At 37.1% G+C, this 27132-nt stretch overlaps 1 protein-coding gene across 2 annotated transcripts; it reads left to right on the top strand.

The window, feature by feature from the left end:
* Window positions 1-8175: 8175 nt before the first annotated feature.
* On the top strand, window positions 8176-25363 carry bmf1 (BCL2 modifying factor 1). Of its 2 annotated transcripts, XM_083550588.1 has the most exons (5): window positions 8176-8363; window positions 8636-8752; window positions 13026-13222; window positions 14333-14499; window positions 21629-25363. In XM_083550588.1, the coding sequence occupies exons 3-5, from the start codon at window positions 13051-13053 to the stop codon at window positions 21746-21748; spliced, it is 459 nt and encodes a 152-aa protein (XP_083406714.1). In that variant the 5' UTR covers window positions 8176-8363; window positions 8636-8752; window positions 13026-13050; the 3' UTR covers window positions 21749-25363. The 2 variants fall into 2 exon arrangements, with proteins under 2 accessions (XP_083406714.1, XP_083406713.1); XM_083550587.1 differs by lacking the exon at window positions 8636-8752 and having other exon boundaries at window positions 8191-8363.
* The last annotated feature ends 1769 nt before the right edge of the window (window positions 25364-27132 follow it).

Raw genomic sequence — 27132 nt, 5'->3', positions numbered from 1 at the left:
CTTTCTTTAATGTGTATGCTGTTGAGAACTAAAGAACTAAAATTTTGGCTTTTAAATAATATATCTAGTAATAAACAATAATAATTTTTGGTCATTCACAATCCAACAGAACTAAGTTATGAATGTTTAAGATTTTTTTTACATAACCAGGTATACCAGTGGGTGCTTGTCTGGGATATAATTTTTCTGACATACAGTATATCATATGGAATCCAAGAACATTGATCGTGGTTACTATAAACACGGCCTAATTCTTTTTTTATGCAAATATAATCTTCTTTCACTAAATATTTAATGTGTCATGATTTAAATATATACATATATATATATATATATATATATATATATATATATATATATATATATATATATATATATATATATATTCATGAATATTTACCTTCACATGTACATAATTTACAGTAAAAATGGACTGAAATGTGTGTATGCAAAATGCATAATTCTACATTAAATTAAAAAAAAAAAATCTTTGATTTGCTTATGTTTATTAAACAAGTGTTTTGTTTGCATCTTGCAACAGCAGTTTAGAAATGTTTTTTTTCTAAAATATTTGTCTCTAACATTACATAGTTTAGTCTTAAGGTTCAATTTATTCAGATGCAAATGTGGCTGGAAACATCAAAAACCTCCAAATCCTATCCTGCCAGGTCCAGCACAAGGTCAAAGGTTATAAATAGATCAAAGACATTGCATGCTTCTGCCAAATGCACAGCAGGTAGCCATGCAAGATCTCTTTCAAACACAAAATGACCAGTCTTAACAGAACAAGTCAGTCGGGATATACAAGAAAGTCTGGTCAGCAGCATGGCAGATGGATAAAGTACAGAGTCATTTAGAAAGAGCTTGTAGCTGGTGCACAGTCAAATGCATTAAGTGTTTCCAGCTGCTGGGGATTTGTGGCTGAGCTGAGTGATTGGAAGAGACTGTGAGATAATGTATGTGGTGCAGTGACAATGTTCTGAACTTTCACCCATTAATGTATAGACTTTCATTTAGGGCACTTTTTTGGCTGCATAAATCCTCACTCTGTTCTCAGTCAAAGCAGCTGGAATTATTTACCATGATAAGATACATGAGCAGTGTGCTTCAGTGATAATACTAATACACTTAAATACAGTGGGGCAATCTAAAATACTTTTCCTATTACCATTCTGGAGCCAAATATAGGAAAACTAGTCAGACTGAAAATATAATACATTGTGAATAAATACATTTAAAGATATGAAAAGTATTAGATTTTTTTTTAGAAAGCTGAAAATTTGACAGCAAAGCTTTGGGGGGAAAAAGGGTACTGTAATTTTGAACTTTTAAAGCACAGCCTGCAGAATTTAGTGAAGAGGTTGCCAGGTTTCTTTAAAAAATCCCAACCCCAAATACTATAAAAAACACAGAAACATTTCTTATCTAAAAACTGAAATCTGAAAATATTAAATCACAGACAATAATACTCAAATAAATGTATTCATATATTTTTGGGGAAAACAAGGCAACATTGTTATGCATTTCTGATTTACAGTAAACTACTGTATATCTGCAATACATATTCCTTTTTATTGTAAAAATAAAAGAAATACTGTATAGTTTTATACTTTATAAAGTTGTTCCCCTTAAGCTAAAAAAAAACTGAACTGCATATCTCTGTTAAATTATAATTTGATTAATATAATAAAGTATTTAAAAACTTGTACTTTTGTTGTGTTTGTGTGTGTATGTGTTCTGTTCTGCAAAATAATAAAAATAAATTATATAGCCATTAGTATTAAATGCTGTGTAAAGGACACATGCTGCTTAAATTCAGTGTGTCTCAGCTTTATAAAAGAATCTGACAGCATGTCTAGCCATCTTTCTGGTATGGTACATTTAATTGCAATTTAATCAAATTACATTATGAAAATCTACATAAAATCTTTTCCCCATCAGAAGCCATGTTTTTTTCTCTAGGGCATAGTGGACGAGTTATTATACAAAACCACTTCTGGTACAGACCACACCCAATTCTGGTTTAAATCAGAACAATTTATTACACCCTGACTGAGTTACTGATCAACTGAGGATGGATTTGGTCTGTAATTAATATCAATAGTTTGCTACAATGTCTTAGGCCTGCAGTTTGCATTAACATTTTTTCATTTACGCACCCATCACGAACAGCACACCTTAAAATGCTGAACTGTGAAGAATTCTCATTTGAGTTAACGTCTAAGGGAGTTTTTCCTAGCCACAGTTGCCACTGCCTTTGGCTCTTTAGGAATTGGATAATATAGGCACTAAAGTTATACATTCCAACTTCATAACCTCTTTTTCTCTGTAAAGCTGTTGTGAGATAATGTCCAATATTAAAACTGCTATACAAATCAACTAAATTGAATTGAAATGACCTGGTGTAATATTTGCAAAAATAGACAGCCTACTATATTAAAATGAAGATTATAAAGCAAAAAAACATTATTCCACCTCTCGTGTCTATGTCCGTTTTGGCCAATGTTTTCTTTTATATTCTAAACTTGAAGAGTATAATTTTGCCATAAATTATGGATTACTATTTTCTGATGAATTTGACCACTTAACTAAATGAAATACACATTTTTAAAGCAAAGGTGAGGCATCTGGGATTCTCAGTGAATGTGTTACAATAAATTCAGCTTTCAACAGTCATCTTTTTTTGGGAAACATTTTTTTTAATATATTTATTATATATGAATTATTGCTTTCACATAGAAGGGCCATATACAATTGCATTCAACTGCTTCCTCAAAATGAACTAGGTTAACCCTCTGAACCCCTCCCACCCACCCCGAAGAACATCTGAATATCTTTCACGCCAAGATCTAAGAGTGGATAAATATTTATTGATGAAATAGTTACAAACTAATTAAATATTTACATTCTTATATAAGGCATATGTGAAATTCATATTTAAATAGATTTGTCAGTTTCCAAGAGCCATAGTCAAGCACCTAAATATTTGGATACACACAAAAATATTCAAAAATGTTCACTAATGGAATGTGTGATGTGGATTGACACACTGGACTTGATTGCACTTTATATACTGTATATTATACCATATGTATATCTTAAATAGACATCTCCAAAAGTAACAGGACCAAATTAACATCTACATGTTTTTTTATAGTTAAAAACAACACTTTTTTAAAATTTCCTGGTGTTATAAAATGGGGCTATTCATGTAAAGCGCCCACGTCTCAGAGCTGGTAATTTAGTCAGTGTTGCGCTGTTAAATATAATATAAAGTAATCAACACCTTCTGATTTAACAGAATCAAGTATTCTGCGAGACCTAGATATAAAAAAAAGATTAGCTGTTACACAAGCCTTTCAATATAACTTTCGGTATTATTACATAATCATTTTTATATTTGATTACATAAACAAAACAAAACTAATGATTATAATCATGTTAAATTTGAAAAAGAATTGCATTAAATCACAACAGGTACATTGTGAAGATTTAAAGAGCTCTACGTTTATAAAGAACTGATGAACATCAACTTGGCCTTAAACAGCCTTTATCTCTTTATCTTTCAAGTGAGATTCTCCAAAACAACTGTTCATGCTAGCTCTTTCTATTTTTCAGACTATAGCTGAGCTGCTGTCTGGCACTCTCTGTTTACCAGTGTGGATCGGGTGTCTTTGTTTAATAAGCAAGGGCATCTCCCCTCCTCAGAGGCAACCCAGTTCAGCTATCTCTCAGTCTGTCAGAGGGAGGGTCAGGCCTAAATGACCCTCCCCACTTGCCGTGATCAATTATTCACACCTCCTTCACCTGAGATGACTGACAACCTGTGTGTTAGGCTCTCTCTTGGTCTGTAACAAGGTGTGCTGCAGTGTATGACACTCATGCAATTTGTGCATGTAGAAACGCAAAATGCATATCTCATCTAAATAAAAAAAAAGAAAATGGGGCATGAATGCCAATTAAATTAACAAACTAACATGTTCATTACATCAACACGTTGTCAATTGAGCAAACTCAAAGGCCAAATGAGGTGAGGAAATATTAACAGATATTTATAAGACAATATAATGTCCAGAGGCTATAGTCACATTTCTAGTCATATTTCTGAGTTTATTTTATTGTATTATATTTAATCTATTTACATGTTAACATTAGCATTCAAATTCAATTTACATTCATGGCTTTAAATATCAACATATAATTTGCTAAATATTACAAAATATAAGATAAGATAAGATAAGATAAGATAAGATAAGATAAGATAAGATGAGATAAGATAAGATATACCTTTATATACATGCGGAAAAAAAAAATAGAGGCTTTTGTAAGTGTGTGTGTGTGTATGTGTGTGATAGAGAGAAAGAGAGAATTAGCAAGAGCAGACCCCTTCTTTTTTATAATTGTGTAAATAATAATTATAATAAAATAATAATAGTAATTATATATTTATTTTAAAACAAATAATTGTTTTAATTGTTGATCATTATTATTTATTTATTGTTTATTATTATTATTATTAGTAGTAGTAGAAGAAGCAGTAGTATGTATTTGTTGATTACTGTGTGTGTAAGGATTCCAGATTTACTGTGATTCTAAACAAAAGAAACCAGGTACTGATTAGCATTTAACAAATTAACAAAATTTGTTTATTTTTTATTTATTTATTTACTATCATTCCATCCAGGGTACTGCTGCCACTTTATAGTTTAGAGTTCCTGTGAAATGGTTTTGAGAAAGAAAAGTTAAAATCATTCACCTAAGAATGTTATTAGTAAAGAAACATGTAAACAGAGGTATTTATTTACACTGTAACAAGGGTTAAACTGCTGTATAATAAAAATGGAAAATCATACAAGATCGGGTAAGAGAGTGAGGTATGATGCTAGGATTGCAGAAACCATTGATCATCAAATAATAATTACTAATTACATTGTGTTTAATTTTTGTTCAAATGTGAGAGGAATACTACATGACTGACCACTAGTCATCCTGTGTTGCTTGTGAATGGATGAGAAATGTGTGCAATGATAATAAATGTAAATAAAATGTGTGCTGGAATACGAAGCAAGGTTTGAGTTGTTATTAAAGAAATAGCTCACATTGATGTCATAGTATGCAGCAGTTTTACACAAGGCATTAATGTGTAAAACGATCATTAACGCTTATCCAATAGAAGGTGGGCAGGGAAGGCCAACAGGCTGTTACTGGGTTAGTGTGCCTGCTTCAGTCCCTTTTCATTCACTGCCATTGGGTCAGTGCCTCTTCCTTTCCACCTGACTGGCTGGGTGAGCTCCTGTGGTTGCTACGGAGCTTGCGCAGTGAGACCCTTTTTTGTGAGTCTCCAGGCAGGATTCGTGCACTCAAGGATGTTTTAATGGGAGGTTTATAAATGTGGGATGAATGTGTATGAAAAAATTATATTAAGATAGAGGAAGGTGAACAGATACTGTAATGTGGGAGTGGGTGGAGGGGGGATCTTCTGACTGCAGGAAACAGAGCATGTGATTTTTCAGTCATGTGCATATGTGCGTGTTTATGTGCATGTGCTCTTGCATTTGATCATGCGTTTTATTTTGACACTAAAAGATAAGGCCACAGCCTTTATTTTAGCTTTTCTATACCTGGAAAAACACAGTAATGCCAAATTTACTCTGTTGCCAGTAGTGACTGTTGCCATTTGAACAGGACCAAGTGTCAGGACATACTTGGGTCAAGTTGTCATTTTTCTCCACCCTGTTTCAATAGAACACACTAGCCCATAAAAGTGTGCCGTCACCAATCATATCAATCATCAATCTTCATTTTACTGCCTCTCTACCAGTGGTGGCATCAATGCATGGCTGCAAGTGGTGACTATTTACTCCGAAGACAATATTTGAAAAATCAGATGCCAGTTTGATGGATGGATGTTAAGTTTAGCTAATTGAGCACATTAATCTCATGACAAGCCTAACTTGCATTAACAATCCCCACAATACCTCTGAACATGTACATGGCATCACACTACTGGGTGTCATCCAGAAAAATAAATGGGGTCTCTTTTTGATCTGGTTTCTCTCATGCTTTCTCCTTCATAACAGTTTTTTTTTTTTTTTTTTTTTTTCTTTTCTTTTTTTTTTTTTTGCCATTTTCACCATTGGCTTGATGATTTCAGAAACAAATTTACATCCAGGTTTCTGTAAAGTTGCTCTGTGACAAGGTCTATTGTATTGAGTGCTGTGCAAATAAAAATGAATTGACATTTTGAGAGAAATGCTCCAATAAAGATATAATGCTCCAATTTCATTTTAATTGCTGATCTTTCTCAGCATTATTTCTATGCCACTATGTTTGACTTCTTTCCCATTTCAAACCTTTACACTTCCGAGACTGGTTGGATATATGTCAGTGGCCTTCGTCTGAACTTGTTCAAAACATTGGCAAAGCTCCAGCAAACTCCATGTGAACCCTGCTGCTGTCCCATTTGTGGGTTAGGAGGGAATGGGGAGGTAACCTGCAGGGCCAATTGACAAAGGAACACAATTTCACACTTTAAGGATAACAGCGTAGCCTAAAGAACACCATTATTATTATTATTATTATTATTATTATTATTATTATTAAGATTACAGATGTTATTTACAAGTGTGCAGTTTACAAATGGACTATTGGATTGGATGTACAAATGTGTCAGTTATGATGGACAATGTGTAGTTACAAATATTTAAAATGTTCATGCTGAGTATAGCCTGCGTATTAGCAATCAAATGAATTTGTCAACTTGAAATATTTATTTATTTCTAAGGAAGTCGCTTGTGTTGCAGTAATGGGTGGGGTGTTTGTGAGAATGCTTAAGTGTTTGTGAGAAAATCTTGAGTCACACTCAGCCCCAGCTGTCCAAGTGTTTATTGATCTGTCATAGTCCCAGTGGGTGGAGAGGGCCAGATCTTAACATCCAACACCTGCCCTGCTTCTCTGGTGGAGCAGTGGTTGTTACAGAAGTCCATAGAGGCATGAATAGAGCTGCAGCAAAGTATGCTCTAGGTTCTCGCTAGGTTCCCTAGTGGTAAATGTGTATTTTTTGTAAGTGACAGACTAGCATCCTTTCCTGGATGTGTTTCTGTCTTGTGTCAACCGATCTTGGCCACTATCCCTGGATATTCTTATAAATTAAGTAAAACTAAATGACAGTACCTTCGCGATGCAAATGAAAGCTTTCCACAGCTAATTATACATTTGAATAATATTCGTGACAAAATGTACATGTGATGAATAGCATGTTCATGTATTCTGTGATGTATGAGAACTCACTACCATCTAGCAGAACTGGCACTGTGGGAATTTCCCTACCACGTGCCTGCTCGCTAAAAAAAAAAAAAAAAAGAGGAGGCGGGATCAAAACAAACAACCTGATTGGTTACTGACCACCGCGTCTTAAAGGTATAGTCAAATATATTGACTCGAGAAATCAGACTCTATAATCATGTGATCGACTGATATACAATGTTCCTATTGTATTCTTTATATATATATATATATATATATATATATATATATATATATATATATATATATATATATATATATATATATATATATATATATATGTAGTGTGTGTGTGTGTGTCTAAACTTCCAGGTCTAATTTTTCTAAATCACCAATTACTTTTCAGAAATACATACCGGTGGGTGAATTGTTCATTAAGGTGTAAATGAGTGTGTGAATGTGAGCTTTTCTGGCTGTAGTGTTTTAATGTCCTATACAAGGCGTATTCCAATCTCAAGCACAGTGTTCTTGATTAATACCAGATCTGCAATATCCTGATCGAGATTAAGTAGGTACTAAAAGAAAACCAGTACAAATTCAGTACAAAACAAAGCCAGGTTATTGACAGTATGTGCAATAGCACTCCCTAAAGCTGTAGACAAAAACACCCAGATGCTACAGCTGGACACTTCTTGCAATGCCCCAATAGCGTCAACATTACATAAATGCTGGTAGTGGAGCTGAAACGGGTTTATTAAAGTATTATTGCTTGTAAAGTAGGCTCAAGACAAATACAGTTTCATGACAGTATAAATACTACCATTGGTGTACTGGAACAGAGTATCAAAAGATCGCACTTTGTGTTTGCAGAACAAAACTGTCGTGTTGCTTTAATGGTGGATTGTTGTCTTGTGTGGCGTGACGTGTGTGGGGCGGAGTGATGACGTCGATCGTAAAGAAACGAGCGTGCTGGAGGCTGGACTGCAGAATGAAAGTTGTCGAGAAGGGAAGAGGAGCATACTGATCAGACTTTTACTCTCAACTGATCCCATCGGCGAATTTACGACTCTTTCAGACTCAGAAACAGCACGGATCTGAATACAGACCACAGAGCAGAGGTCAGTCTCACTCACTACAAAGGCAGGTTCTGTAGACAGGTTGGGCTGCAGGGATATAGTTTGTCTGATTTTTCTGTAACCATTCAATTGGACTGGATAGACAGTTAGAGATAGCTGATGTTCTGTAATTAGTAGTTGTGTTGGTGTACGTCTTATTTGTCTGTGGTATGATAGATGTGGTCTGAAAAGAACACGGATGTAGCTGAACACCCGGTAGGCAAGTAGAGCTAACCGGCCTTCTTAGTAAATGATCTAACCAATCTCTTTAACAGCCTCCTGATTTCAGCTGGATTTGGATCATGGATTTCAGCTCTGTACTAAAAAACTGATCTGGGTCGCGGTTATGTCGGCTGTCATGGCAGAGTCCCGACATGCTGTTAGGTTACGAGGTAAATAGATGTGTACGCACTGTAAACACATGACTAACTGCCTGAAAGTGGTGCGATGTCGCGAAATCACAGCTCAAAGACATTGTACGTCTGTTTTTTGTTTTGTTCACACTTCACAGAAGATTGGCTTCATCTCTCTTAATAGTGATAAGTAGAAACGCAGGAAAAAAAAAAAAAAAAGTATTCGAACACGTGAATCGATGCACGAAATGCCATGTTTGGGCTGTTAGAAACGGCTTCTAATTGTACATACTTCCATTGTTTTCTTGAAAAACAATTTTTTAGTACCGCACATGAGTTCTCAGGAGCCTACATAATGAAAAAATGGCAAATATACTACTTCAGTAGTTTAACACAGTGCTTAATTGAGCAGTGTCTCCGGGTGAACTAGGGTAATATCAACGCGCAGTATAAACCCAATAACATTCTCAACGCGTTTAAACCCCAATATTTTTTTTTCTCTTTCTCTATCAAGAGCGGCGATACAATCTCCTCAGTGGCCTGGTCAGGTATGAATTCGAGGCAGAGTTGAGGAAATGGACTGACTGTAATGCCGGTGTGTTCCTATATACACTCCTGTGTTGGGTTGGCTGGCAGGCAGCAGCGGCGACGGCGCGGATTTATGATGCAATAACGCTGCCGTAAAAAAAAAAAAACAACAACATTTATTAGTATTATTCGTATATTATTAGTATAACGACAAACTTGGCATAATGTCATAAAATCATATCCACTCGAACATTTTCGCCTCCTACATTAAAACAGCGATTGCTGGTTACTAGCATTCATACAGGAAATAAAGAGGGAAAGTGCTTGATTCTGATTGGTTAATCCCGTTTCTCACTATAACCACTAGTAGCCAATAAAATGCGATTACACCGCACGAGGAACGCGATCATTTGACATTTAGAGCTGTTCAGTATATTTGGATCGACATCATGACCCTGTAGACCTTTGGATGAGCATCAACCTTAGAGCAGTTAACAGCACAAATCATTGCTATTTCCTGTATAATGTGTGCTGTGTGTGTGTATAATGTTAACCACCTGTGCTTTTAACTTTAACAAGCCATTGGTAATAATGATTGATAGGTAACATGCTAAGCTGTGGCCTGAGGTGCCACAACAAAGCACTTACACAAACGAGAGACTTGCAGCTTTTCAAAATGTTAGTTTAGCATTTTCTCCGTATAACCCGAACAGTGTGCGGTGAACCAGATGCATGTCTGAGGGGTGTTTTGTGGGTTTGTATATAGGTATGTGTGTGTTGTGCGTTTGTGACCTTGGGTGGTTGTTTTGGAAGAGTGTGACAGTCTCCTATCAAACTCAGTGTCCCCAAATATTTTAATGAAAAAGGTGCTGCAATAATTGGCAGATGATGTGTTAGATAAACTGCATATAATTCGAATCAACTGCATGTCAAAAAGTTTTACATGAAGAAGTTAGAGATATACTGAATAGGATAGTGTTGTCAGGTAAAAATAACAGATGAGTGATTGGGAACAGTGGTGTTTAGTGATTGGTCATTGGGAACAAAGGCTGGTACAAGGACAACTAACTGACTACACTGGTGATGAATTGACTGAACCTACTCTCTCATACAACTGGTGTAACAAGCATCTGTGTTGAGAGCTGGAGCATCGTTGTTAGTGCAGGACTGACAACAGTGTGGGATTAAAAAGTCGGAAGATTTTGTCACCAGGCTTGTCAAAGTTGTCAAATAATTTAATACTTGGCATAACGGAGACCATACAGGTAACAAAAATATTATAGTGAAGTTTAGAAAAGTAATCTAATCATTGGTTGAATATGGCCCATGTGGGGTTAAATTCAGAATCTGGAACACTAGTTGTGTTGTTTATTAGTCACAACAGCAATTATACTTCTAGGTATCAGTGTGTACATTTGAAGACTTCACTTAATTTCTCTTTAGTTTTTTTGTTTTTTTATCCAGAGGTTTTAGTCTTTATTTTTGACTTGTAAAATTAGTGATGACAAAACAACAAATACTCTGCATTATTTAAGTGAATACAGTGACCCTATTTGACATTTTTCATTTCCAATACAATACTAAGAACGTCACGGTAAGCATGCTAATTCTCTTAAACCTTCTGTTGCCAAGTGATTTGCAGCATAAGATACATGATTACACCTATATAAAATACACCAGTGTATCAGAAATTCCATCTGATTTTGAGTCAATACACGGGCGATATGCGCATCATCAGTATTTGCATGTTCTCGGATCAGTACATCCCTAAAAGTGATAAAGAAGTGTCACATTGAGTAGGGTTATAGGTTTTTGCCTTCTGAGTGTGCGCACACACACGCACACCCACACCCACAGAGTGCCGGGCAGCAGAGGGAGCTGTATATCGCTTGCTACAGTGTGGAGTCCTTCACATTTGCTATGGGATCTGAACAAAGAGAACTGGTGCTTCACTCAGATACACTCACTATTCATGCTGCACATGTACACGAGGCACATTTTGCACTTGTGAAAGTGTGTATATGCTTTCAGCTTTCACACAAAACACACCAACCTTTACTTTCAGTTTAGAAACTGGTTGTGGACATGCATTGTCTCATTTTTATAAAAGCAGCACATGCTTTTTGGATTCTTTTCTGTTGCAGTGTGGAGTCGCTTTTGTCACCATTCTTCATGACATCATTATTATTTTTTATTACTGCAGTTATGTGTGTGTGGAGAGACAGCGGATGTCTTGATTTTTTTTTTTCTCACAGACTTAACAGTTCCTGAATTTATACATGCTTATTAAGCTGCAGCCTGCATAACCCAGTCGTTGACATTGAAGTCTTTCCTGAACAAATAATCACCCAGAATTGTTATGATCCACAAAAACCCACATGGGCTCTGCCACAGAACATGGAGAAGTCAAAGTCCCTGTAAGGTTATATATAGCAAGCCAGTTGTCTAACCTCAGCCTCGTAGTGTGGTTTCATGGCCACTATTTATCTAAATGAGTACCGCAAGCTAAGCTAATCTTTACTGTCATTACTGCTATAACTGATGCTCAGGATCTGGACTGCATGTAGTTTCTCTCCAGACCTGCTGTTAGAAACAGAGGCACTGATTTGTTATTGTCATGTGTGCATTACAAACACAGGCTTTAAAATGTGGTTGCACATTTTATAGTAGGTTCCTTGTCCAGGGGTGTTGCCAAAAATATGGTACAGAGTGGCAGACGCCAGCCTTGAAATAAGCCTGGACCATCCAAAATCCATTGCTCATATGCAATTGATGATAAATGAATAATGATCATTAGGTTATTAGGTTAACTAAATGATCATTAGGTTATGAATGTTAACATTAAATGTTATTAAATTATGAATTATTATTAATTAAAGTTATTGAAGATCATAATATCTTGTAAATATTAGGATCTTTTGAATTACTATGAAGTGTATGGTGCAATGCCAATGTAAATAACAGAGGCAATGCCATCAAGTTCTGTCATCAGCAGGCCTTAAGTCATATGCTCTGTGTTGCCACACTGAAACCACACACTCACCTTGAAATTCCTACTAGTTCATTTGGTGTAGCTTCTCAATTGGTGACCCTGTTTGCTTTCCACTTGTTTTCCATGTCAAATGCACAAGGTCAAAATAATGCCATTCTGACCTGCCGAATTACTGTTTAGGAGATAAGTCCAATAATTCATTAGCTTCATACCACATCGACAGATAAAGTGTGCAGTGTTTGCTAATGATTTGCACTGGATATCTCATTATGATCAGTATGAATCACAGAGACAGTCTTGTCTTCAACATGTTCGCATGGTTCACCTAGGATTGTTTCGAAGTTTATCATAATGATTGTTGTAGCGGCTTGTAACTTTTGCCTAATTAGTTGCAGAAGTCACATGACCATATGATGTATATAGAAATACGAGTGCTAGGAGCTCAGCAGCTTACTTAAAATCCCTGGCAGCAAGTTTGTTTCAATGTTGTCAGTTTTATGGTTTTTGCAATTTGAACACTTTTTTTGTACTTGGTTTGGTTTTGTTGTGGGCTGGTGCCTCCTGTAGCATGTGCCTCCTGTAGTGTATTTAATACTGAAGAAAACATGCAGAAGCTCATTCCTCACAGGGTATTACTGATTAAAGTAGGACTGTACATGTACTTCTTTATTCTTCTTTATATTTAAATCACTTGCTGCTATTCTCCATTGAGGCTAAATGCAAATATACACGTCTTTACACTGACACTATGATCATTCTGATTTTCCCTGTAATCATTTTTCTGGATTGCAGGTGGAGAGTGTGTAAAACCCTGCTCATGGATGAAGATGATGATGATGTGTTTGGGGCTGTCTCACACTGCTGGCCTTCCTCCAGCACAGGGATAAAGCAGGAGGACCAAAGCACGCAGACCCCAGGGAGCCAAGTGGCACGTATAAATGGCATGCTGCCCTGTGGTGTGGATGAGGAGCCCAGACGCCTCTTCTACGGTAAAACCATAGGCTCTCAAAAATTAGATGGAGGCAAAGTGAGAGATGATGGTAGAGACAAAGGGAGAAGGGCAAAATCTAGAACTGTCTGGCAATAATTTAAAATTATTTTATTAAACGAACTTTGAAAAAAGTGGTTTATTACAGTTTGTCCTCACACTGACAACATTTTTAGTTTATTTAACATTACAGGTAACTATTACATTCCCTATTTTAGCCTTAAGGCGATTGGTCATGTACCAGTATCTCTTATGCTAAATAAAGTATGCCGAAACTAAACTAGAGATTCCAGCACCTGTGAGAGCAATCTATGTGTCTCTTGTCCTCTCAGCTCCCTTCCCTGTGGCGTCTGATTGTCTTGGCCTCTTCAGCTTTTATTACTTGTGTGTGTGTACTTAGTCGCTTTGCAATTCAAATGACTGCACGCAAGGATTGTTCTGCTGGCTGTGGGCCCAGTAGTGGACACCAAGGGAGCTACAACCTCACTGCACTGTTTCATTTATTTATATTTGCATTCTTACTATTATTATTGTTGTTGTTGTTGTTGTTGTTATTGTTATTCTTATTATTTCTTCAAGCTTCATGTATCAGATTACAGCATGAGCTGTCTCCCATTTAAAATGCAGAACTGATAAATCAGCTTTGGCTTCCACAGCATCTTCTATTTGACTTCTCTGGATGTCAGCGTCAAATCGATTATGACTCATGTTTTCTTGTGTTGTATTTCCTGTTTTTTTATGTGTATGTAAAAATGTTTCATTTTCACAATTTGTCATTTTATCGTTTATCTTTAAAACCGAAGAGCCTGAAGAGTAGAAACCACAACAAACAGGAAATTTGATTTCTGGAGTCTGATTTATTGGTGCCTTAAGCACACACTACTGCAAAGATAACAATCTGGTCAGTGCAGTACTTTTAATTCTTGCAACTTTCTTGTACATTGGCCTAGTTGTTTAGTTTCTGAGGTTAGATAAACACTATATGTCAGATCTCTTGTGATGCTGTTATAGCAGCAGCAGGTCTGTTTGTCAGTATTATGTGGGCCGCTCTTAGGTGAGGGGTGCAGCTTTCGGTGTGAATTTAACCCTTGTGGTTTTGCCCTCTCACTAGGTAGTGCAGGATTACTATTGCTGACGTCGTCTGCCCGTTCTGACCGCATCGAGAACGCCATGCTTCCTGAGAATCAACCTCGCCGACGGCAAGCGCACAGCGTGGAGGTTCAGATTGGCCAGAAACTCCAGATGATTGGCGATCAATTCTATCAAGAGCACATGCTGGTGAGTCAACATCAAACTCCCTGTTTATGGCATAGCAATACATCACAACTGTTCTCAGTGCATGTGGATAATATTTTCAAAATTAAAATACTGCTATAAAATTGCTATACATCAAATACTGCAGCTAACTAGTTGTTGAATGGTTATAGTGCAGCACCCACCTCCTGACCCCCTTTTAGGAGCATAAAATATCATGTTAGTGATAATTATCATTCCTACATGTGCATAGATAAGCAGAGCATCACACATCTTATCTTTATTCCAGCTCAAAAGGTTAGTAGTGATGATATCAGTAGCTTTGAACAGCTAAAACCACTTAATGTCATGACACACACACACACACACACACACACACACACACACAGTGTAGTGGATAATCAGAATGTCATAACCTTTTATATAAAGAGTTCGTTGCACGACTAAGTAACTTTTTATCTTCAATGTTTGATATATTTTTCAGAATCAAATCCTGATTGATACTTTTCCTAAACTTTGTCATGGACTTCTTACTTTTCAGGAGACTTTAATATTGTAGGTGTCTTCCTTCCAGGTGAATTCCTTTCAGCTAATTATGTTACTTCTGCTGGTTACTGTTTACACCAGAACAAAGTCAGGGGTTTAACAGTAATAAGATGGGGATGAGTACTTGTATTACAGGTTATATTGTGTTGATTCATGACAGTTCAGTCATGACTAAAGTCTAAGACTAAAGCTTCAGTGCAGTTTGCACAGTGGAATATCCTGTCAAGCATTATCTCTCTCTCAGGAGCTATCTCTCTTTGTCTCTTATTTATTAATATTGATTACCATGGTAAAGTTCAGCTTACACTATCCTTCTAGCTTCCTGTTTATAGTTCTCTTTTCCTTGTGTGTGTGTGTGTGTGTGTGTGTGTGTGTGTGTGTATGTATTTGTGTGTGTGTGTGTGTGTGTGTGTGTGTGTGTGTGTGTGTGTGTGTTAATTTCTGTGTGTATGCCTGTAACTCGCTGTGTGCGTGTCTGTCAGTCATTGTGTGGTGGGTTTTTTGGATCAGCTCAGACTCTTAGACTATATATATATATATATATATATATATATATATATATATATATATATATATATATATATATATATATATATATATATATATATATATATATATATAATATAAAGTTGCAATTAACATCTAACATAACATCTAACATCTAATACATAAAGGTGAGTCATTGTACAGTGCAATGGTATACAGTAGGAATGATTTTCTAAACCATTCTTTGTGACAGCGACGCTGAATCAGTCAACTCTGGTCGGTTTGTGTAACTGTGCATGTGCACAATCTGGCCATGAATAATGTCTCTTTGTTCAGATTAATGCTACATTGTTGGATCAGTGTCCCGCATACTTAAAAAGAGTGTGTTTACATGCACTGGCGGTGTGGAAGTATGTTAGGAAATGCGCAGCATATCACGAAACCGTCAGCTGGCAGTTTCTAATTTGTTTTCTATTACGCCCATTCTATTACATGATTAAGCTCTTAAACTTCATAAACCTCCCACTCTCTCACTTTTTCTTTCTTTTTTTCTCTGTCTCTCTCGCTCGCTCTCTCTCTCTTTTTTTTCCTCAGTCACTCACTCTCTGTCTCTCTCTTTTACACACACACACACACACACACACACACACACACACACACACACACAAATGAATAGGGAAGAGGTGAGAATGTGAGGTAGACAGAATGGTGTGCCAGGGCCTGGTTTGAGGATATGTGATTGCTGAGACTCCGGCAGAGTCTTGCTTGGCATTGAAAGCTCATGAGTTAGCTAAATGTGCCACGCTCACACTTGCGTACATATTTACACACACCTTTTAAGAAATGAGGAGCCATGAGTCAGCGATACTGCGGCTTGGTGCCAAGTGTGTGTTCTTAGTGATGATAAGCTACTATTTTAACTTCAGCTCACCACGTTCCTGGATGTTGATGTTTTAAGCCTGTTTTTCAGGATGCTCTGCTCTCTGTTGTGTAGAAGACACTGTGCTCGGTCTCATCTCTCCAAAGAGCGATGATTTTACTCTTGCATTTATATCTAAAACTGGGACAAGCACTTTTTTGGGGTTGTATTGCCAAACATTTTTTTTTTGTACGGGAACAGTAGATGTGTACAAGCCCATATGAGGGTAAATATATAGAGGGCATGATGTAGAGGGTTAAAATGTAGTTGTAACTGAGCCTCGGCTCACCTAATTGACTTGAGAGGCCATGCAGGAGCCCAGAGATTATGAGCCGCGCTCTCTCGGGCCACTTTACACCGCTTTACACCAAGTTGATGACTGATCCCAAAGAAACCTGAACCCAAATCTATTAGCCTGCATTTAGTGAGTGAGTAAGTGCGTGTGTGCGTGCGTGCGTGTGTGCGTGCGTGTGTGCGTGCGTGTGTGCGTGCGTGCGTGTGTGCGTGCGTGTGTGCGTGCGTGTGTGCGTGTGCGTGCGTGCGTGTGCGTGCGTGCGTGTGTGTGTGTGCGCATGCCCCCCCCCCCCCCCCCCCCTTCACTTCCTACTCCTATACTTAATTGTGTAATTTACTCCTTAATGTGAAAGTACGGAGACTGCCTCAGGTTGTAGTCTTTGCAGTTCTTTATTTATTTTTTCTTTCTTGTTTGCTTTTCCGTTCTGCACCGCTGACCTTATTTGTACCTCGTCTACACGTCATCTCTTAAGCTGTCAAGTAAATATATAAAATGCAGACATAACATTTTGACACAATCGAAGTTTTTTTGTTTAATTCATGTTGATATATTGGTATTTTAAAACAACCCCAGGGCTAACTTCAAATATTTATTAGTATATTTTTAACTTTGTTATTATTCCTTATGCGTTCTGCTTCATGTTCACTGTGCAACAGTCAGAGAACTCGGTCGGTTATGCAGCATAACACCCCCCTTATCTGAGTGTGTTATTATTTTTTTATAACCACAGATTCTGTCTGTCATGTACCATTCCTTACATGGTTAAAAGATTCAGTTTGTCTTTTTTGTTTTTTTGAGTCAAGGTTTCTTCCTTAGGGTTGCAACTAACGATTATTTTGATAAACGATTAATCGGAAGAACATGATACAATAGAACTTTATTTAAACTATATTTATATATACTATATTTTCACATGATAAGGATTATACAGTTTTTGCTTACCATGCTTAATCGTGACACAAGTGTGTTTTTCTATTCACTCGCTTTGCATAACTTCTAGGTACAGTTTTCCTTGTTAATTTTAAATGCTCCCATGCCTTGGATGACTTGGAATGAACACTTGGTCCTGCTGTACTTTTTGCGGGTGGCTGTGTTATATTACCGCCACGCTAACCCGTAGCTTGAGCAGTCCAATAAATCGATAACGAATTTCATTATCGATTATTATCGATTAGTTGTTGCAGCCCTAGTTGCCAGTTCTGGATTGTTCATTAAGGGTCTCAATCTTCATTCAGATTTCGGGAAACCTGCTTTGTGATCTTTGCTAAGAGTTCCTTCTTAACTTTTTCCACTTGAAGGTTCTGAAAACTTTTTTTCTTTTTTTTTTTTTTTTTGTACAACTAAACCAAACTTGATATTTTTCTTCATAAGTATTCCCTTTGGTCGACCAGCAGAGAGAGTAAAAAAAAATTTGACTTCTCTGTACTGCCATATGGCATGATGGGAATCTGTAGGGGACAGAGACTTCACATTTCATACCCTAAAGTCTCGACCGTGCTCATTTATCAGCAGGAGCGTTCGCTTATCAGCCCCTCGTCTTGAGATTTGACGCCAGCAGTGACACTTCAGTTTCTAATGAGTCAGACATGACAAAGAGTAGTCTGTTATTCCCACGAGCCCCCTGACGAGCAGTTAGTGCAGCGCCGGCGGGCTGCTCAGCCTAAAACGAATCGGCTGTAGAGAGTCAGATAGGAACGGTCGCTGCTGACAGATAAATTGCTGCTCTTGACAGGTTTGCGATGGAACCCTGAGGCAGTTGGAGGGATTATCTGTGCAGGGCAATGTTTCCAGGAGCTTTCCTTGTGGGCCGTTATTATGTTTTTTCCATAATTATTTGTGTTATTTTTCGAGGGCTCTTTGTTCAGAATTTTAATACCTAGAGTTCCATACAGAAGATACGTGCATGTGCGTTAGGTTTCAGAAACTACTTCCTGTGTGTGTGAGTGTGTGTGTGTGTGAGTGAGAGAGGGTACTTCTGTTTACTAGCACTCCAGAGAAAAGGGGATGTTTTTTAAGAGACAGGCTTCCTGTCTGCCAGTTTGTTTAAAAGCTGTGCAGCATTTAAAAGGGACCAAAAGCAACAGTTGGGGGAAAAAAACAACAATAACAAGGCTGCTGCAACCAGTTTACCAAAAATGTAAAGAGAAATGTAATTTGCCAGCCAGTCAGGTATTAATGTAGGGTGAAGAGGCCTGGGGTGCAGTCAGCATTTCAGGTCATCCTAACAAGGTGTTCTCTAGGGTTAAGGTCAAAGCTCTGTAGCAGGCCACTCACGGTCATCAGCTCCAACCCATGTAAAGCACATCTTTCTGGAGTCGGCATTGTGCACAGGGGCGTCGTCATGCTGGAACACTTTTGAGTCTCCTACTTCAAGTGAAGGGAAAATTTAATGCTACCACATTCAAAAATTACTATTTTACACAGTAAAATTACTGTGTCCTAGTAGTTTTGTCCATATTGTGTATGTGTAGTGTTTGGGGTGAGCTGTAGATAGTTGTAGGGGATCTGCACATCAATATTATTATTATTTTTATTTTGTATTTTTTTCAGCACCAGGTGTCCAACTGTCAGATTCTGTTATGATAGCTCAGTGATTTATAAAGTGCAGACAAGGTCTCCAGTGGGTCTGGTGACATTTACTGTGTGTAATGTACATGTATGTGTTTATTGCTGCTGTTTTGATAAGCAGAGACTCTTGGGAGCTCTGCAGCTGATGGTGAGCCTGCACGCACGGCTGATAGGAAGCCCGCAGAAGTGACGGGTGACGTCTGCCTCAACTCTATTGCTTATCTCTGGTTAAATTTAGCCTTTGACTCATTTTGACAGTTAGTCATGTGGTACGGAGTCTCTTACTCTCTCACACACACACACACATGCGCACCCACACACACACACACACACACACACACACAAACACACCCACACACACAGACATTGCGTGCCACTATGTTTTGGGTGGGAAATTGTGTGTCTGCTTTGAAAGGTCATTCTTAAAGACTTTTTGCTTTCTCAGTAACGTTGTGTTGTCAGTTCTGAGGCATAAAGCATGAGTCTACTGTGATGCAGCTTTGGCTGATGTAGTCTGTTAAACACTTTTACTTGCAAAGCTGTTCTCTGAAATCATTCTAAGACTTGGATGAAGTCAGGGTGTGTTGTGCTTATGATTGCACGATGACTAGGTGTAAGGGTGCTTTCACACTTATTTTCCCCATTCAGTTGTCAGTGAAAGTTTTTTTTGGTCACAGTTGAGTGCTTCTAAACCAAAAGCTTTTGTAAAAGTGCAGACTGAGATCATGTTTTTTCTTTTATTTTATAATGTTTGGGGGGCTTAGCTGTTAGTGACCGAAGTAGGGGGATTTACTACGTGAATGAAAATGTATTCCCTTTATACATAATAGCAGCTTTATCCTGGTCAGGGTCACTGTAAATTCAAAATCAACAGATTGACTGCCAGGTCATCGGATAAAATTTATTCAGGTCTTGGGGCAATTCATACAGACAATACACCTACTAGTATGTTTTTTGGGATGTATGAGGAAACTGGGAAACCCAGAGGAGACACCAGGCAGTTGCAGGGAAAACATGGACAGAAAATAACTTGAATTTAGGGATCCGTCGTATCCACCTCCATTTTCAGTGAAACCCCCAAACCAGGATTCTCATAATTTATTAAATGTAGTTTAACTGTATGCAATTGAAATGTCACATGGCTTCTATATATATATATAACACTTGATAACTAGAACTTGATAATGGCACCATATTATTATTATTATTATTATTATTAATATTATTACTGTATTTTTTATTTTATTTTTTACATCTTTTGGTTATCTCTGGTTTGACTTTTTAAACTCTGTCTAACCCTGCATTCACACCAGCACTGATAATTTGCCCATGTCTCTTGTGGTCTTCTATGGCAACCGCTATTGCTGTCACTTGTGGGTGTGTACTGGCTGTGTTTTTCTCTGTATGCGCGTACGTACAATTCATTGTAGAATATATACACGTTACTGCATTTTAAAGTATTAGCTTTGTGTAAAATTTTATATTGTAGTTAAACTCATAAAAATACAAGACAATGCCTTTCTTTTAATAAATGTGGTTGAGTAGGGATTAATTGTAGGTACCTCTTTTATATAGGATCAAATTAACTGTTGCTGGTCTTTCTGTTTTGCCAGAATTGTGGCTTAGTATTGCACACATTGCACAAGCAGCCAGGCCTGTCATGCTGAGTGGAGCAAAGTGTTTGTGTGTATCCAAGTATGCATATGTCCAGAGCACTTTAATCCCGTTTACTGCAATTTTTGTATTGTGCCTAAACCCTGATTGTGTTATCCTCTAAATCTCTTCAGATCGACTGGACTCAGTTCCACAGAGAGTCTTGAGTGAGATTAAGCCATGCATGATTTACAGCTTAACTGTGATATTTAACTATGCCACCGTTTCAGGTGACTGCAGTATCACGTATACTATGTTAAGACCCTGATCAAGTGTTATCTGTGTAAATGACTGTAATTTACGCTTTAGCAAAGGAGAAGACGAAAGGAGCTTCTGATACGGAATAAATATTATGTTTACAGTACAGGATTATTATAATCCTGTATCATTACAATATGCCAAATAGTTATTTTTGAAGTAAAATCTTGTGCCACCACTTAAGATGTGTCCACTTCTGATAGTCACTCGTGTCTGGATCATGGCACGTTTTTGTGTCATATAGACTGTCAGACAGACTGCCTCTGTTGTGGAAACATCAGTAGGGTTCCGGCGTCTGGTTTTCACTCACATGCTTTGCCTGCTGCCCCCATCTCACCCTGCCTGCATGATATGACCCAAATAATGTAGTGTGTGTAATCCAGATTGGATCCAGCCCTTACTTCCTGTCTCTTTTTGTTTATTTTCAGCAACACCGAAACCAAAGGAACCAGTGGCCATTTTGGTTGCGTTTAGCCTCAGCGCTGTACGCTATCCTTTTTGAAGGCGAGCCAGCGGTGCACAGGAGGAGACCGGAGGATCGCAGGTGAGAAGGATGCCGTGACAAGATCCGCCACCTCCGCTTAATGGCACTGTTCGACTTTCAACACGGGTTTTTAGGGGAGAAAATGAGAAGGAGGACAATCTCCGCGGGACGGGGACCTCCTTTTTCCCACCTCAAGAAGATGCCATGGTGTTAATAAGATTATTTTCATATAAGACTTGTTGAGATGTTTTGTACAATATTTTGTCTTTTCGAATTTCGCTTGCACTTCCTCATGTCTACATTTTGAACAACTTCCGCCCTGGGAATGCCTTATCATCTCCAGCCACTGCATAAAAACTGAATACTGAATGTGGACTATAGAAGAGAAGGTGGTGGTTTGGAAGGGTGTTTTTTTTTTTTTTCGATACATTTCTTCCAGGACATCAATCAGCCTGACTTATCTTCAAAGAGTTTTGCACCTCAGTATATCTCTGTAGAGATTCATTATAATTATCATTTTTTTAACTTTGTTTTTGCTATTTTTCCCCATAGCCATTAATAGGAAGTAGACAGGCCTCTAATACTTGAAGTTAGTTTTTCTCACTGATTGTCAATTATCAGCAAGGGAGATCACCAAATAATTTGATGCCTGGAGGCAATGTGTGTCATCTCCATTTAAGACTGAAGAACAAGATTACAGTGCCTAGAATTGTACAAACTTTTTTTGTTGTTGTTTTTTTTACTCAAACCACCTTCCACCAATCTTGAGTGAAGGTTTCAGTAACCATGATTGCTTAGAGGCCTGTTTTTTCCCTCCTGGTGTTTTACAAGGAAATTTACTGTGGGTATTAGTACACAAGTTTATCACCAAAAAAAACCTCAGTTCCAAATCTCACCACATGCATTCAGGTTAATATAAAAGAAAAAAAAATTCACTGAATTTCTACTGAACGTTTTATTTACCACTGGTCCTCGTGGTTGGCTGTTGAACATCCTTGTAGCCACTTGTTTTTCTCAGCCACAGAGCAATACTGTGTCTGTGTGAAGTGACTGCATTTTTCCTCTCAGGATACTCTGGTGTTTTTATCTTACAGAATTTCTAGTTGTGATTGTGCTTTTTATACCGTTCAGTTTAAATGGGTTAAATGGGGGTTTTTTGTTTATTTTTTTTATAACCACTACTTTTTGCTTGTTTTAGATAAGGATGCTCCTCTGTAAATTGTTCGTAAAACTGTAATTGCCTTGTTTGAAGACACTGATGGATTCTTAATGCTGTTTTTTTGCTTGTATAACTTTTCTTTTTACATGTTATTTTATTTTAATTTTATTTTAAAGGAGTGAATGTGTATATTTTGTAAAATTTGGTTTTTAATTTCCAACTGTTAAGGAGCTTTTTTTTTGTTGTTACATATAAAACTGTAGTTACATATGGATACATTAACATAAGATGCAGGATATCATTGAAAGTGATATGAAGGACCTAGGATAATTTAGTTTTAGAACATTTAAAACAAAAGTTTTAAGATTAAAACTGATAGCATGTTAGTGTGCTAGTTTCACAAGAAATGGCTTTAATTATATTAACAGTAGTCCTACGATTACACAGGTACACAGACATGGTACACAGTACAAAAAACACCTCTAGTTCTCATCAACAGTTTTGCCAGCTGTGGAAGTGAGCAAATGAGTAAGTGTGGGGCACAGGCTACTTCAAGCATGGTGAATGTCCAAAGAAATGCTAACCGTTTGTTTCCTGCAGATCGTGAACGCTGAGCCAGTGACTGTAGCCCTCACAACTCTGTAGCTACCTTTCTCACTTCATTTAGTCTCCATCCATATATACATTCACTCCTTAACCTTTTGCGTTTGCTTCTTTTATTTGTAATTTAAATTGTTGGGTTTTTTTGTTCCTTTTTATTTATTTCTTTGTATATTGATTCATTGCTACTGTATAGGTTGTGTGCAATTTCTTTTCTGTGTTTCTTGCCACTTTTGTTTTAATCCTGGATGTGTCTATGTTTTGTCTTCTTCCTCACCCTGTGGATTAAGGAGGTGAAAGGTTAGCCTTTTTTGGAGCTTGTTTCATGGTGGTCATTTTCTGAATGATTTTTTTTTAACATAACTTTTTTAATATGGCCAACTATAATCATTGTAGTCCCACAGGACTGTTTTATGTTATGAACTATGAAGGGAGAGGGATTTAGTCATTGTTTCGAAGGTCCGTTGTCCTTGGTTTCCTCTGAAGAACATGAATGATCATGGGAAAAAAGGTAACAGTACTGAATCTATTTTCCAGACTGAAGGAATCCAAAATCAGTGAAGGACAACCACTTTCAGATGGGTGACAAATTAAAGGTGAAGGAAATATAGGCTGTTATACATTCTGGGGGATTTGGCTAACCATTTAATTTGTCACCTGTCTACCTTTTTTTTTTTTTTTTTTTTTTTTTTTTTTTAAATATACAATGCCATTAAAACAGTGTACATATACTCTATTAACAGGATTATCGGACAAAAAAGTCCCAGAGAAAAGTCTTTGCCCATGATTGAACAGTGAGTGAAAATATTTGGCCACTATTCTCAATGACTTCATTTCCATGATGCTCACCGTCTCCTACCAGGTCTTGCTCAAAGCTTATATAATATAATAGTACATCTGTAAATATTTCTCAATGACGAAAACAGGGTAGGAAAGATTGATCAAGACACTGGGCCATGTTAATGAGTTAGCTCTCCATCTTCACTGTATTCACTATTTTCTTGATTTACATGCACTGGAAAATATTTAATATTTTCTTCCAATCTAATCCTTGATTTGTTGGGGTTGTTTGTTTTTTCTTTCTTTCTTTCTTTTTTTTTTTTTTTTTTTTTAATAACTGTTCCAGTGTTTTGCTAAGCAGTCGCTCCTGAAATTCTCATAATCTACTTCAGGTGACAGGCACATTTAGTTTTTACTTTTTATTCAAAAGCACACCATGGTATCCAGTATTAGTTTGATGAAGTGGTTTGTACAGAGCAGAAATGAGGAGCTGAGGTCTCTCTACCAATTTCAGATGTTCAAAGACTTTCAAGGTTTAAGAAGGATCTTGAGCAGGCCCATCATTGTTAGACACCAACAGTATCATAAAAAGTATTTTGGTCTCTAAAAGTAGTTTCCAATTTCCAAAATGAGGTGTACGGAAGGTATAATACTTTGCTTATGTGTTTGGACAAATCCAGTTTTATTTTGATCATTTGCAAGGAAACCACAAAACAAATGAGTTTTATCAATTTGCAATTGTAATGAACTACGCTTTCTTTTTTTTTTTTTATTGTCAGAAACCTGTTATTAAATGCAGTTATTGTAATGTTTTACAATTATGGAGATGCCTAAAAGCCTTTTAGTTCAAAAGTAAAAAAAAAGAAAAAAGTCTTGAGGCCCACAATTCTCTGTATACCAAGAAATAAGACCCAGCGAAAATGTAGCATTTGTTGTAAACATTGAACTGTGTGTCTTCGAGACTGTACTGTGCACTCTGGAAATTGTTCTTTTCTTGTGTTTTGTTACATTGTAGAAGTTTTAGACAATGTTATATAGTGCAATATGCTGTACATAAGAGCTTGGCTCTACAAAAAATTATTTCTGACTCTTTTTTTTCATTGGTACATTTTTTCATTAAAATTGTATTAAAGCCTGGAATGCTCTGGGATGTGTTTATTATTAAATGCACACTGGTTAAACTTTTGAGTAAAATAACTTGAGGGTGTTTATTGGAGTCAAGCTGTGGAGTCAGGCAGAATGTATTGTTCCTAATCCCCCCCGCCCTCTCTCTCTCTCTCTCTCTCTCTCTCTCTCTCTCTCTCTCTCTCTCTCTCTCTCTCTCTCTCTCTCTCTCTTTCTTTCTTTCTTTCTGTGTGTATCTTTTTTTTCTTTCTGTCTCTCTCTCTCTCTCTTCTGTGTGTCTCTCTCTCGCTCTCATAGCCACTTGAATCAGCGAGTCAAGGTCCATCCAGCTGCTTCCCTCTCCTACTGCGAGGTCATTAATTCAGTGGGCCATGCTATACTTCCTGCTCTCCCTAATGACTGCCTATCCACACACACACAACTATAAATGTTCTCGGTTAATGCACCAGTATAGACCATGCAGGAAAAGTTTCACTAGAATCAAAGTAATGCTTTTTGTTAATAGACAGAGAAACAGAAATGCAGAGAAAACCCTAGTTTTATGTTATGAACACTGAGTTACCTTTAATAGTATACACTCACTCAGTCACTTAATTTAGTCATTTGCTACATCCAAGTTCGGGTTGTCATAAATAAGGAGCCCAGAATATACCCTGGATGCGCTTCACACATTCACCCACAGTTAGGCAAAAAGAGTATTCAGTACTTTAAAAAAAATAAAATTACTCCGTATATGCACTTGAAATTTCAGACATAATGTCATAAATATGTACAAAAAACCAACAAATAAAATAGACATCACATTCAGACATCACAAATTAACATTAGTACTTAGATGCAGCAATGTTGAACAGCACAATGACCATTGCTCAATCATACTCTTTCCCAAGTCCATAAGGGTCCTTCTGATTTACATTTGCAACTACTGCATAATTTATTAAATTATTATATTACATTATTATAAAAGTTAATCCTGCTTTGTCATGAGATGACTAAGCCATGCAAATTCATTCACATTCTTATTTCTAGTAAGCAGTCTTGACTTTTATGTAAAATACATGCTGTTTGTTTGAAGACATTGTCTTTTTTGACTATCCATCTTCTTTTTCATGTGTTTTGGCAGTGTTTTCTGACTAATATGTCACAACTGCATACATGCACCATTTGCAAAGAAAAAAAATGTTTGGGTGCCAATTTAAGATGCATATTTGTGCATCCTTTTTAGCAGAAGGATTTGTGTGTGTGTGTGTGTGTGTGTGTGTGTGTGTGTGTGTGGCCGGGGGGGGGGGGGGGGGGGGGGATTGATATCAAGAATTGATATTGCTGCTGTTTATTTCTTATTGTGCTCAGTTTAAAAGTTGTTCCAGCTGCATCCAGGTTGTCCTGCAACTCCTTTCAATGTTGGCTACTATGTTACTTTCCTTATTCTTATTCTGAGAGTGTGAGGTGAAATCTTAAGTAACACACCAGTCTGGGGGCAAATAGTTGCGGTTACATGAACTTTTCACCTGCATAATATCTAGCCAATTCTGTTGACAGGAATGTTAAGGTTATGACTTTTAATTGTTTTTCCAAGTGGTTATTTCATAATGTTCCAAAGAACTCTGGATTTATTTTAATATTCTGGATATTGTTCAATAAGAAGGTGTAGCTCATCTATGAAGGCGCTAAACTTCTGATCACAAGGTTGCAAGTTCATATCTCAGCCCCACCAAACTACCATTGTTGGGTCCTGGAGCAAGGTTTTAAATCCTCAAATGCTCAGTTGTATATTGATAACTTTA

The sequence above is a fragment of the Silurus aristotelis genome, assembly GCF_946808225.1.
Source record: "Silurus aristotelis genome assembly, chromosome: 9".
Taxonomy (NCBI): Eukaryota; Metazoa; Chordata; class Actinopteri; order Siluriformes; family Siluridae; genus Silurus; species Silurus aristotelis.
Note: the sequence above shows the minus strand (reverse complement) of the source record. Positions and strands in the feature narration are given on the sequence as shown.

What these genes read in the sequence shown, in the direction of transcription:
- bmf1 (XM_083550588.1), top strand. Translation starts at nt 13,051, where the DNA reads ATGGATGAAGATGATGATGATGTGTTTGGGGCTGTCTCACACTGCTGG. An exon ending in GCCCAGACGCCTCTTCTACG is followed by an intron (nt 13,223 to 14,332) that starts GTAAAACCATAG and finishes CCCTCTCACTAG; the next exon opens with GTAGTGCAGGATTACTATTG. An exon ending in TCTATCAAGAGCACATGCTG is followed by an intron (nt 14,500 to 21,628) that starts GTGAGTCAACAT and finishes GTTTATTTTCAG; the next exon opens with CAACACCGAAACCAAAGGAA.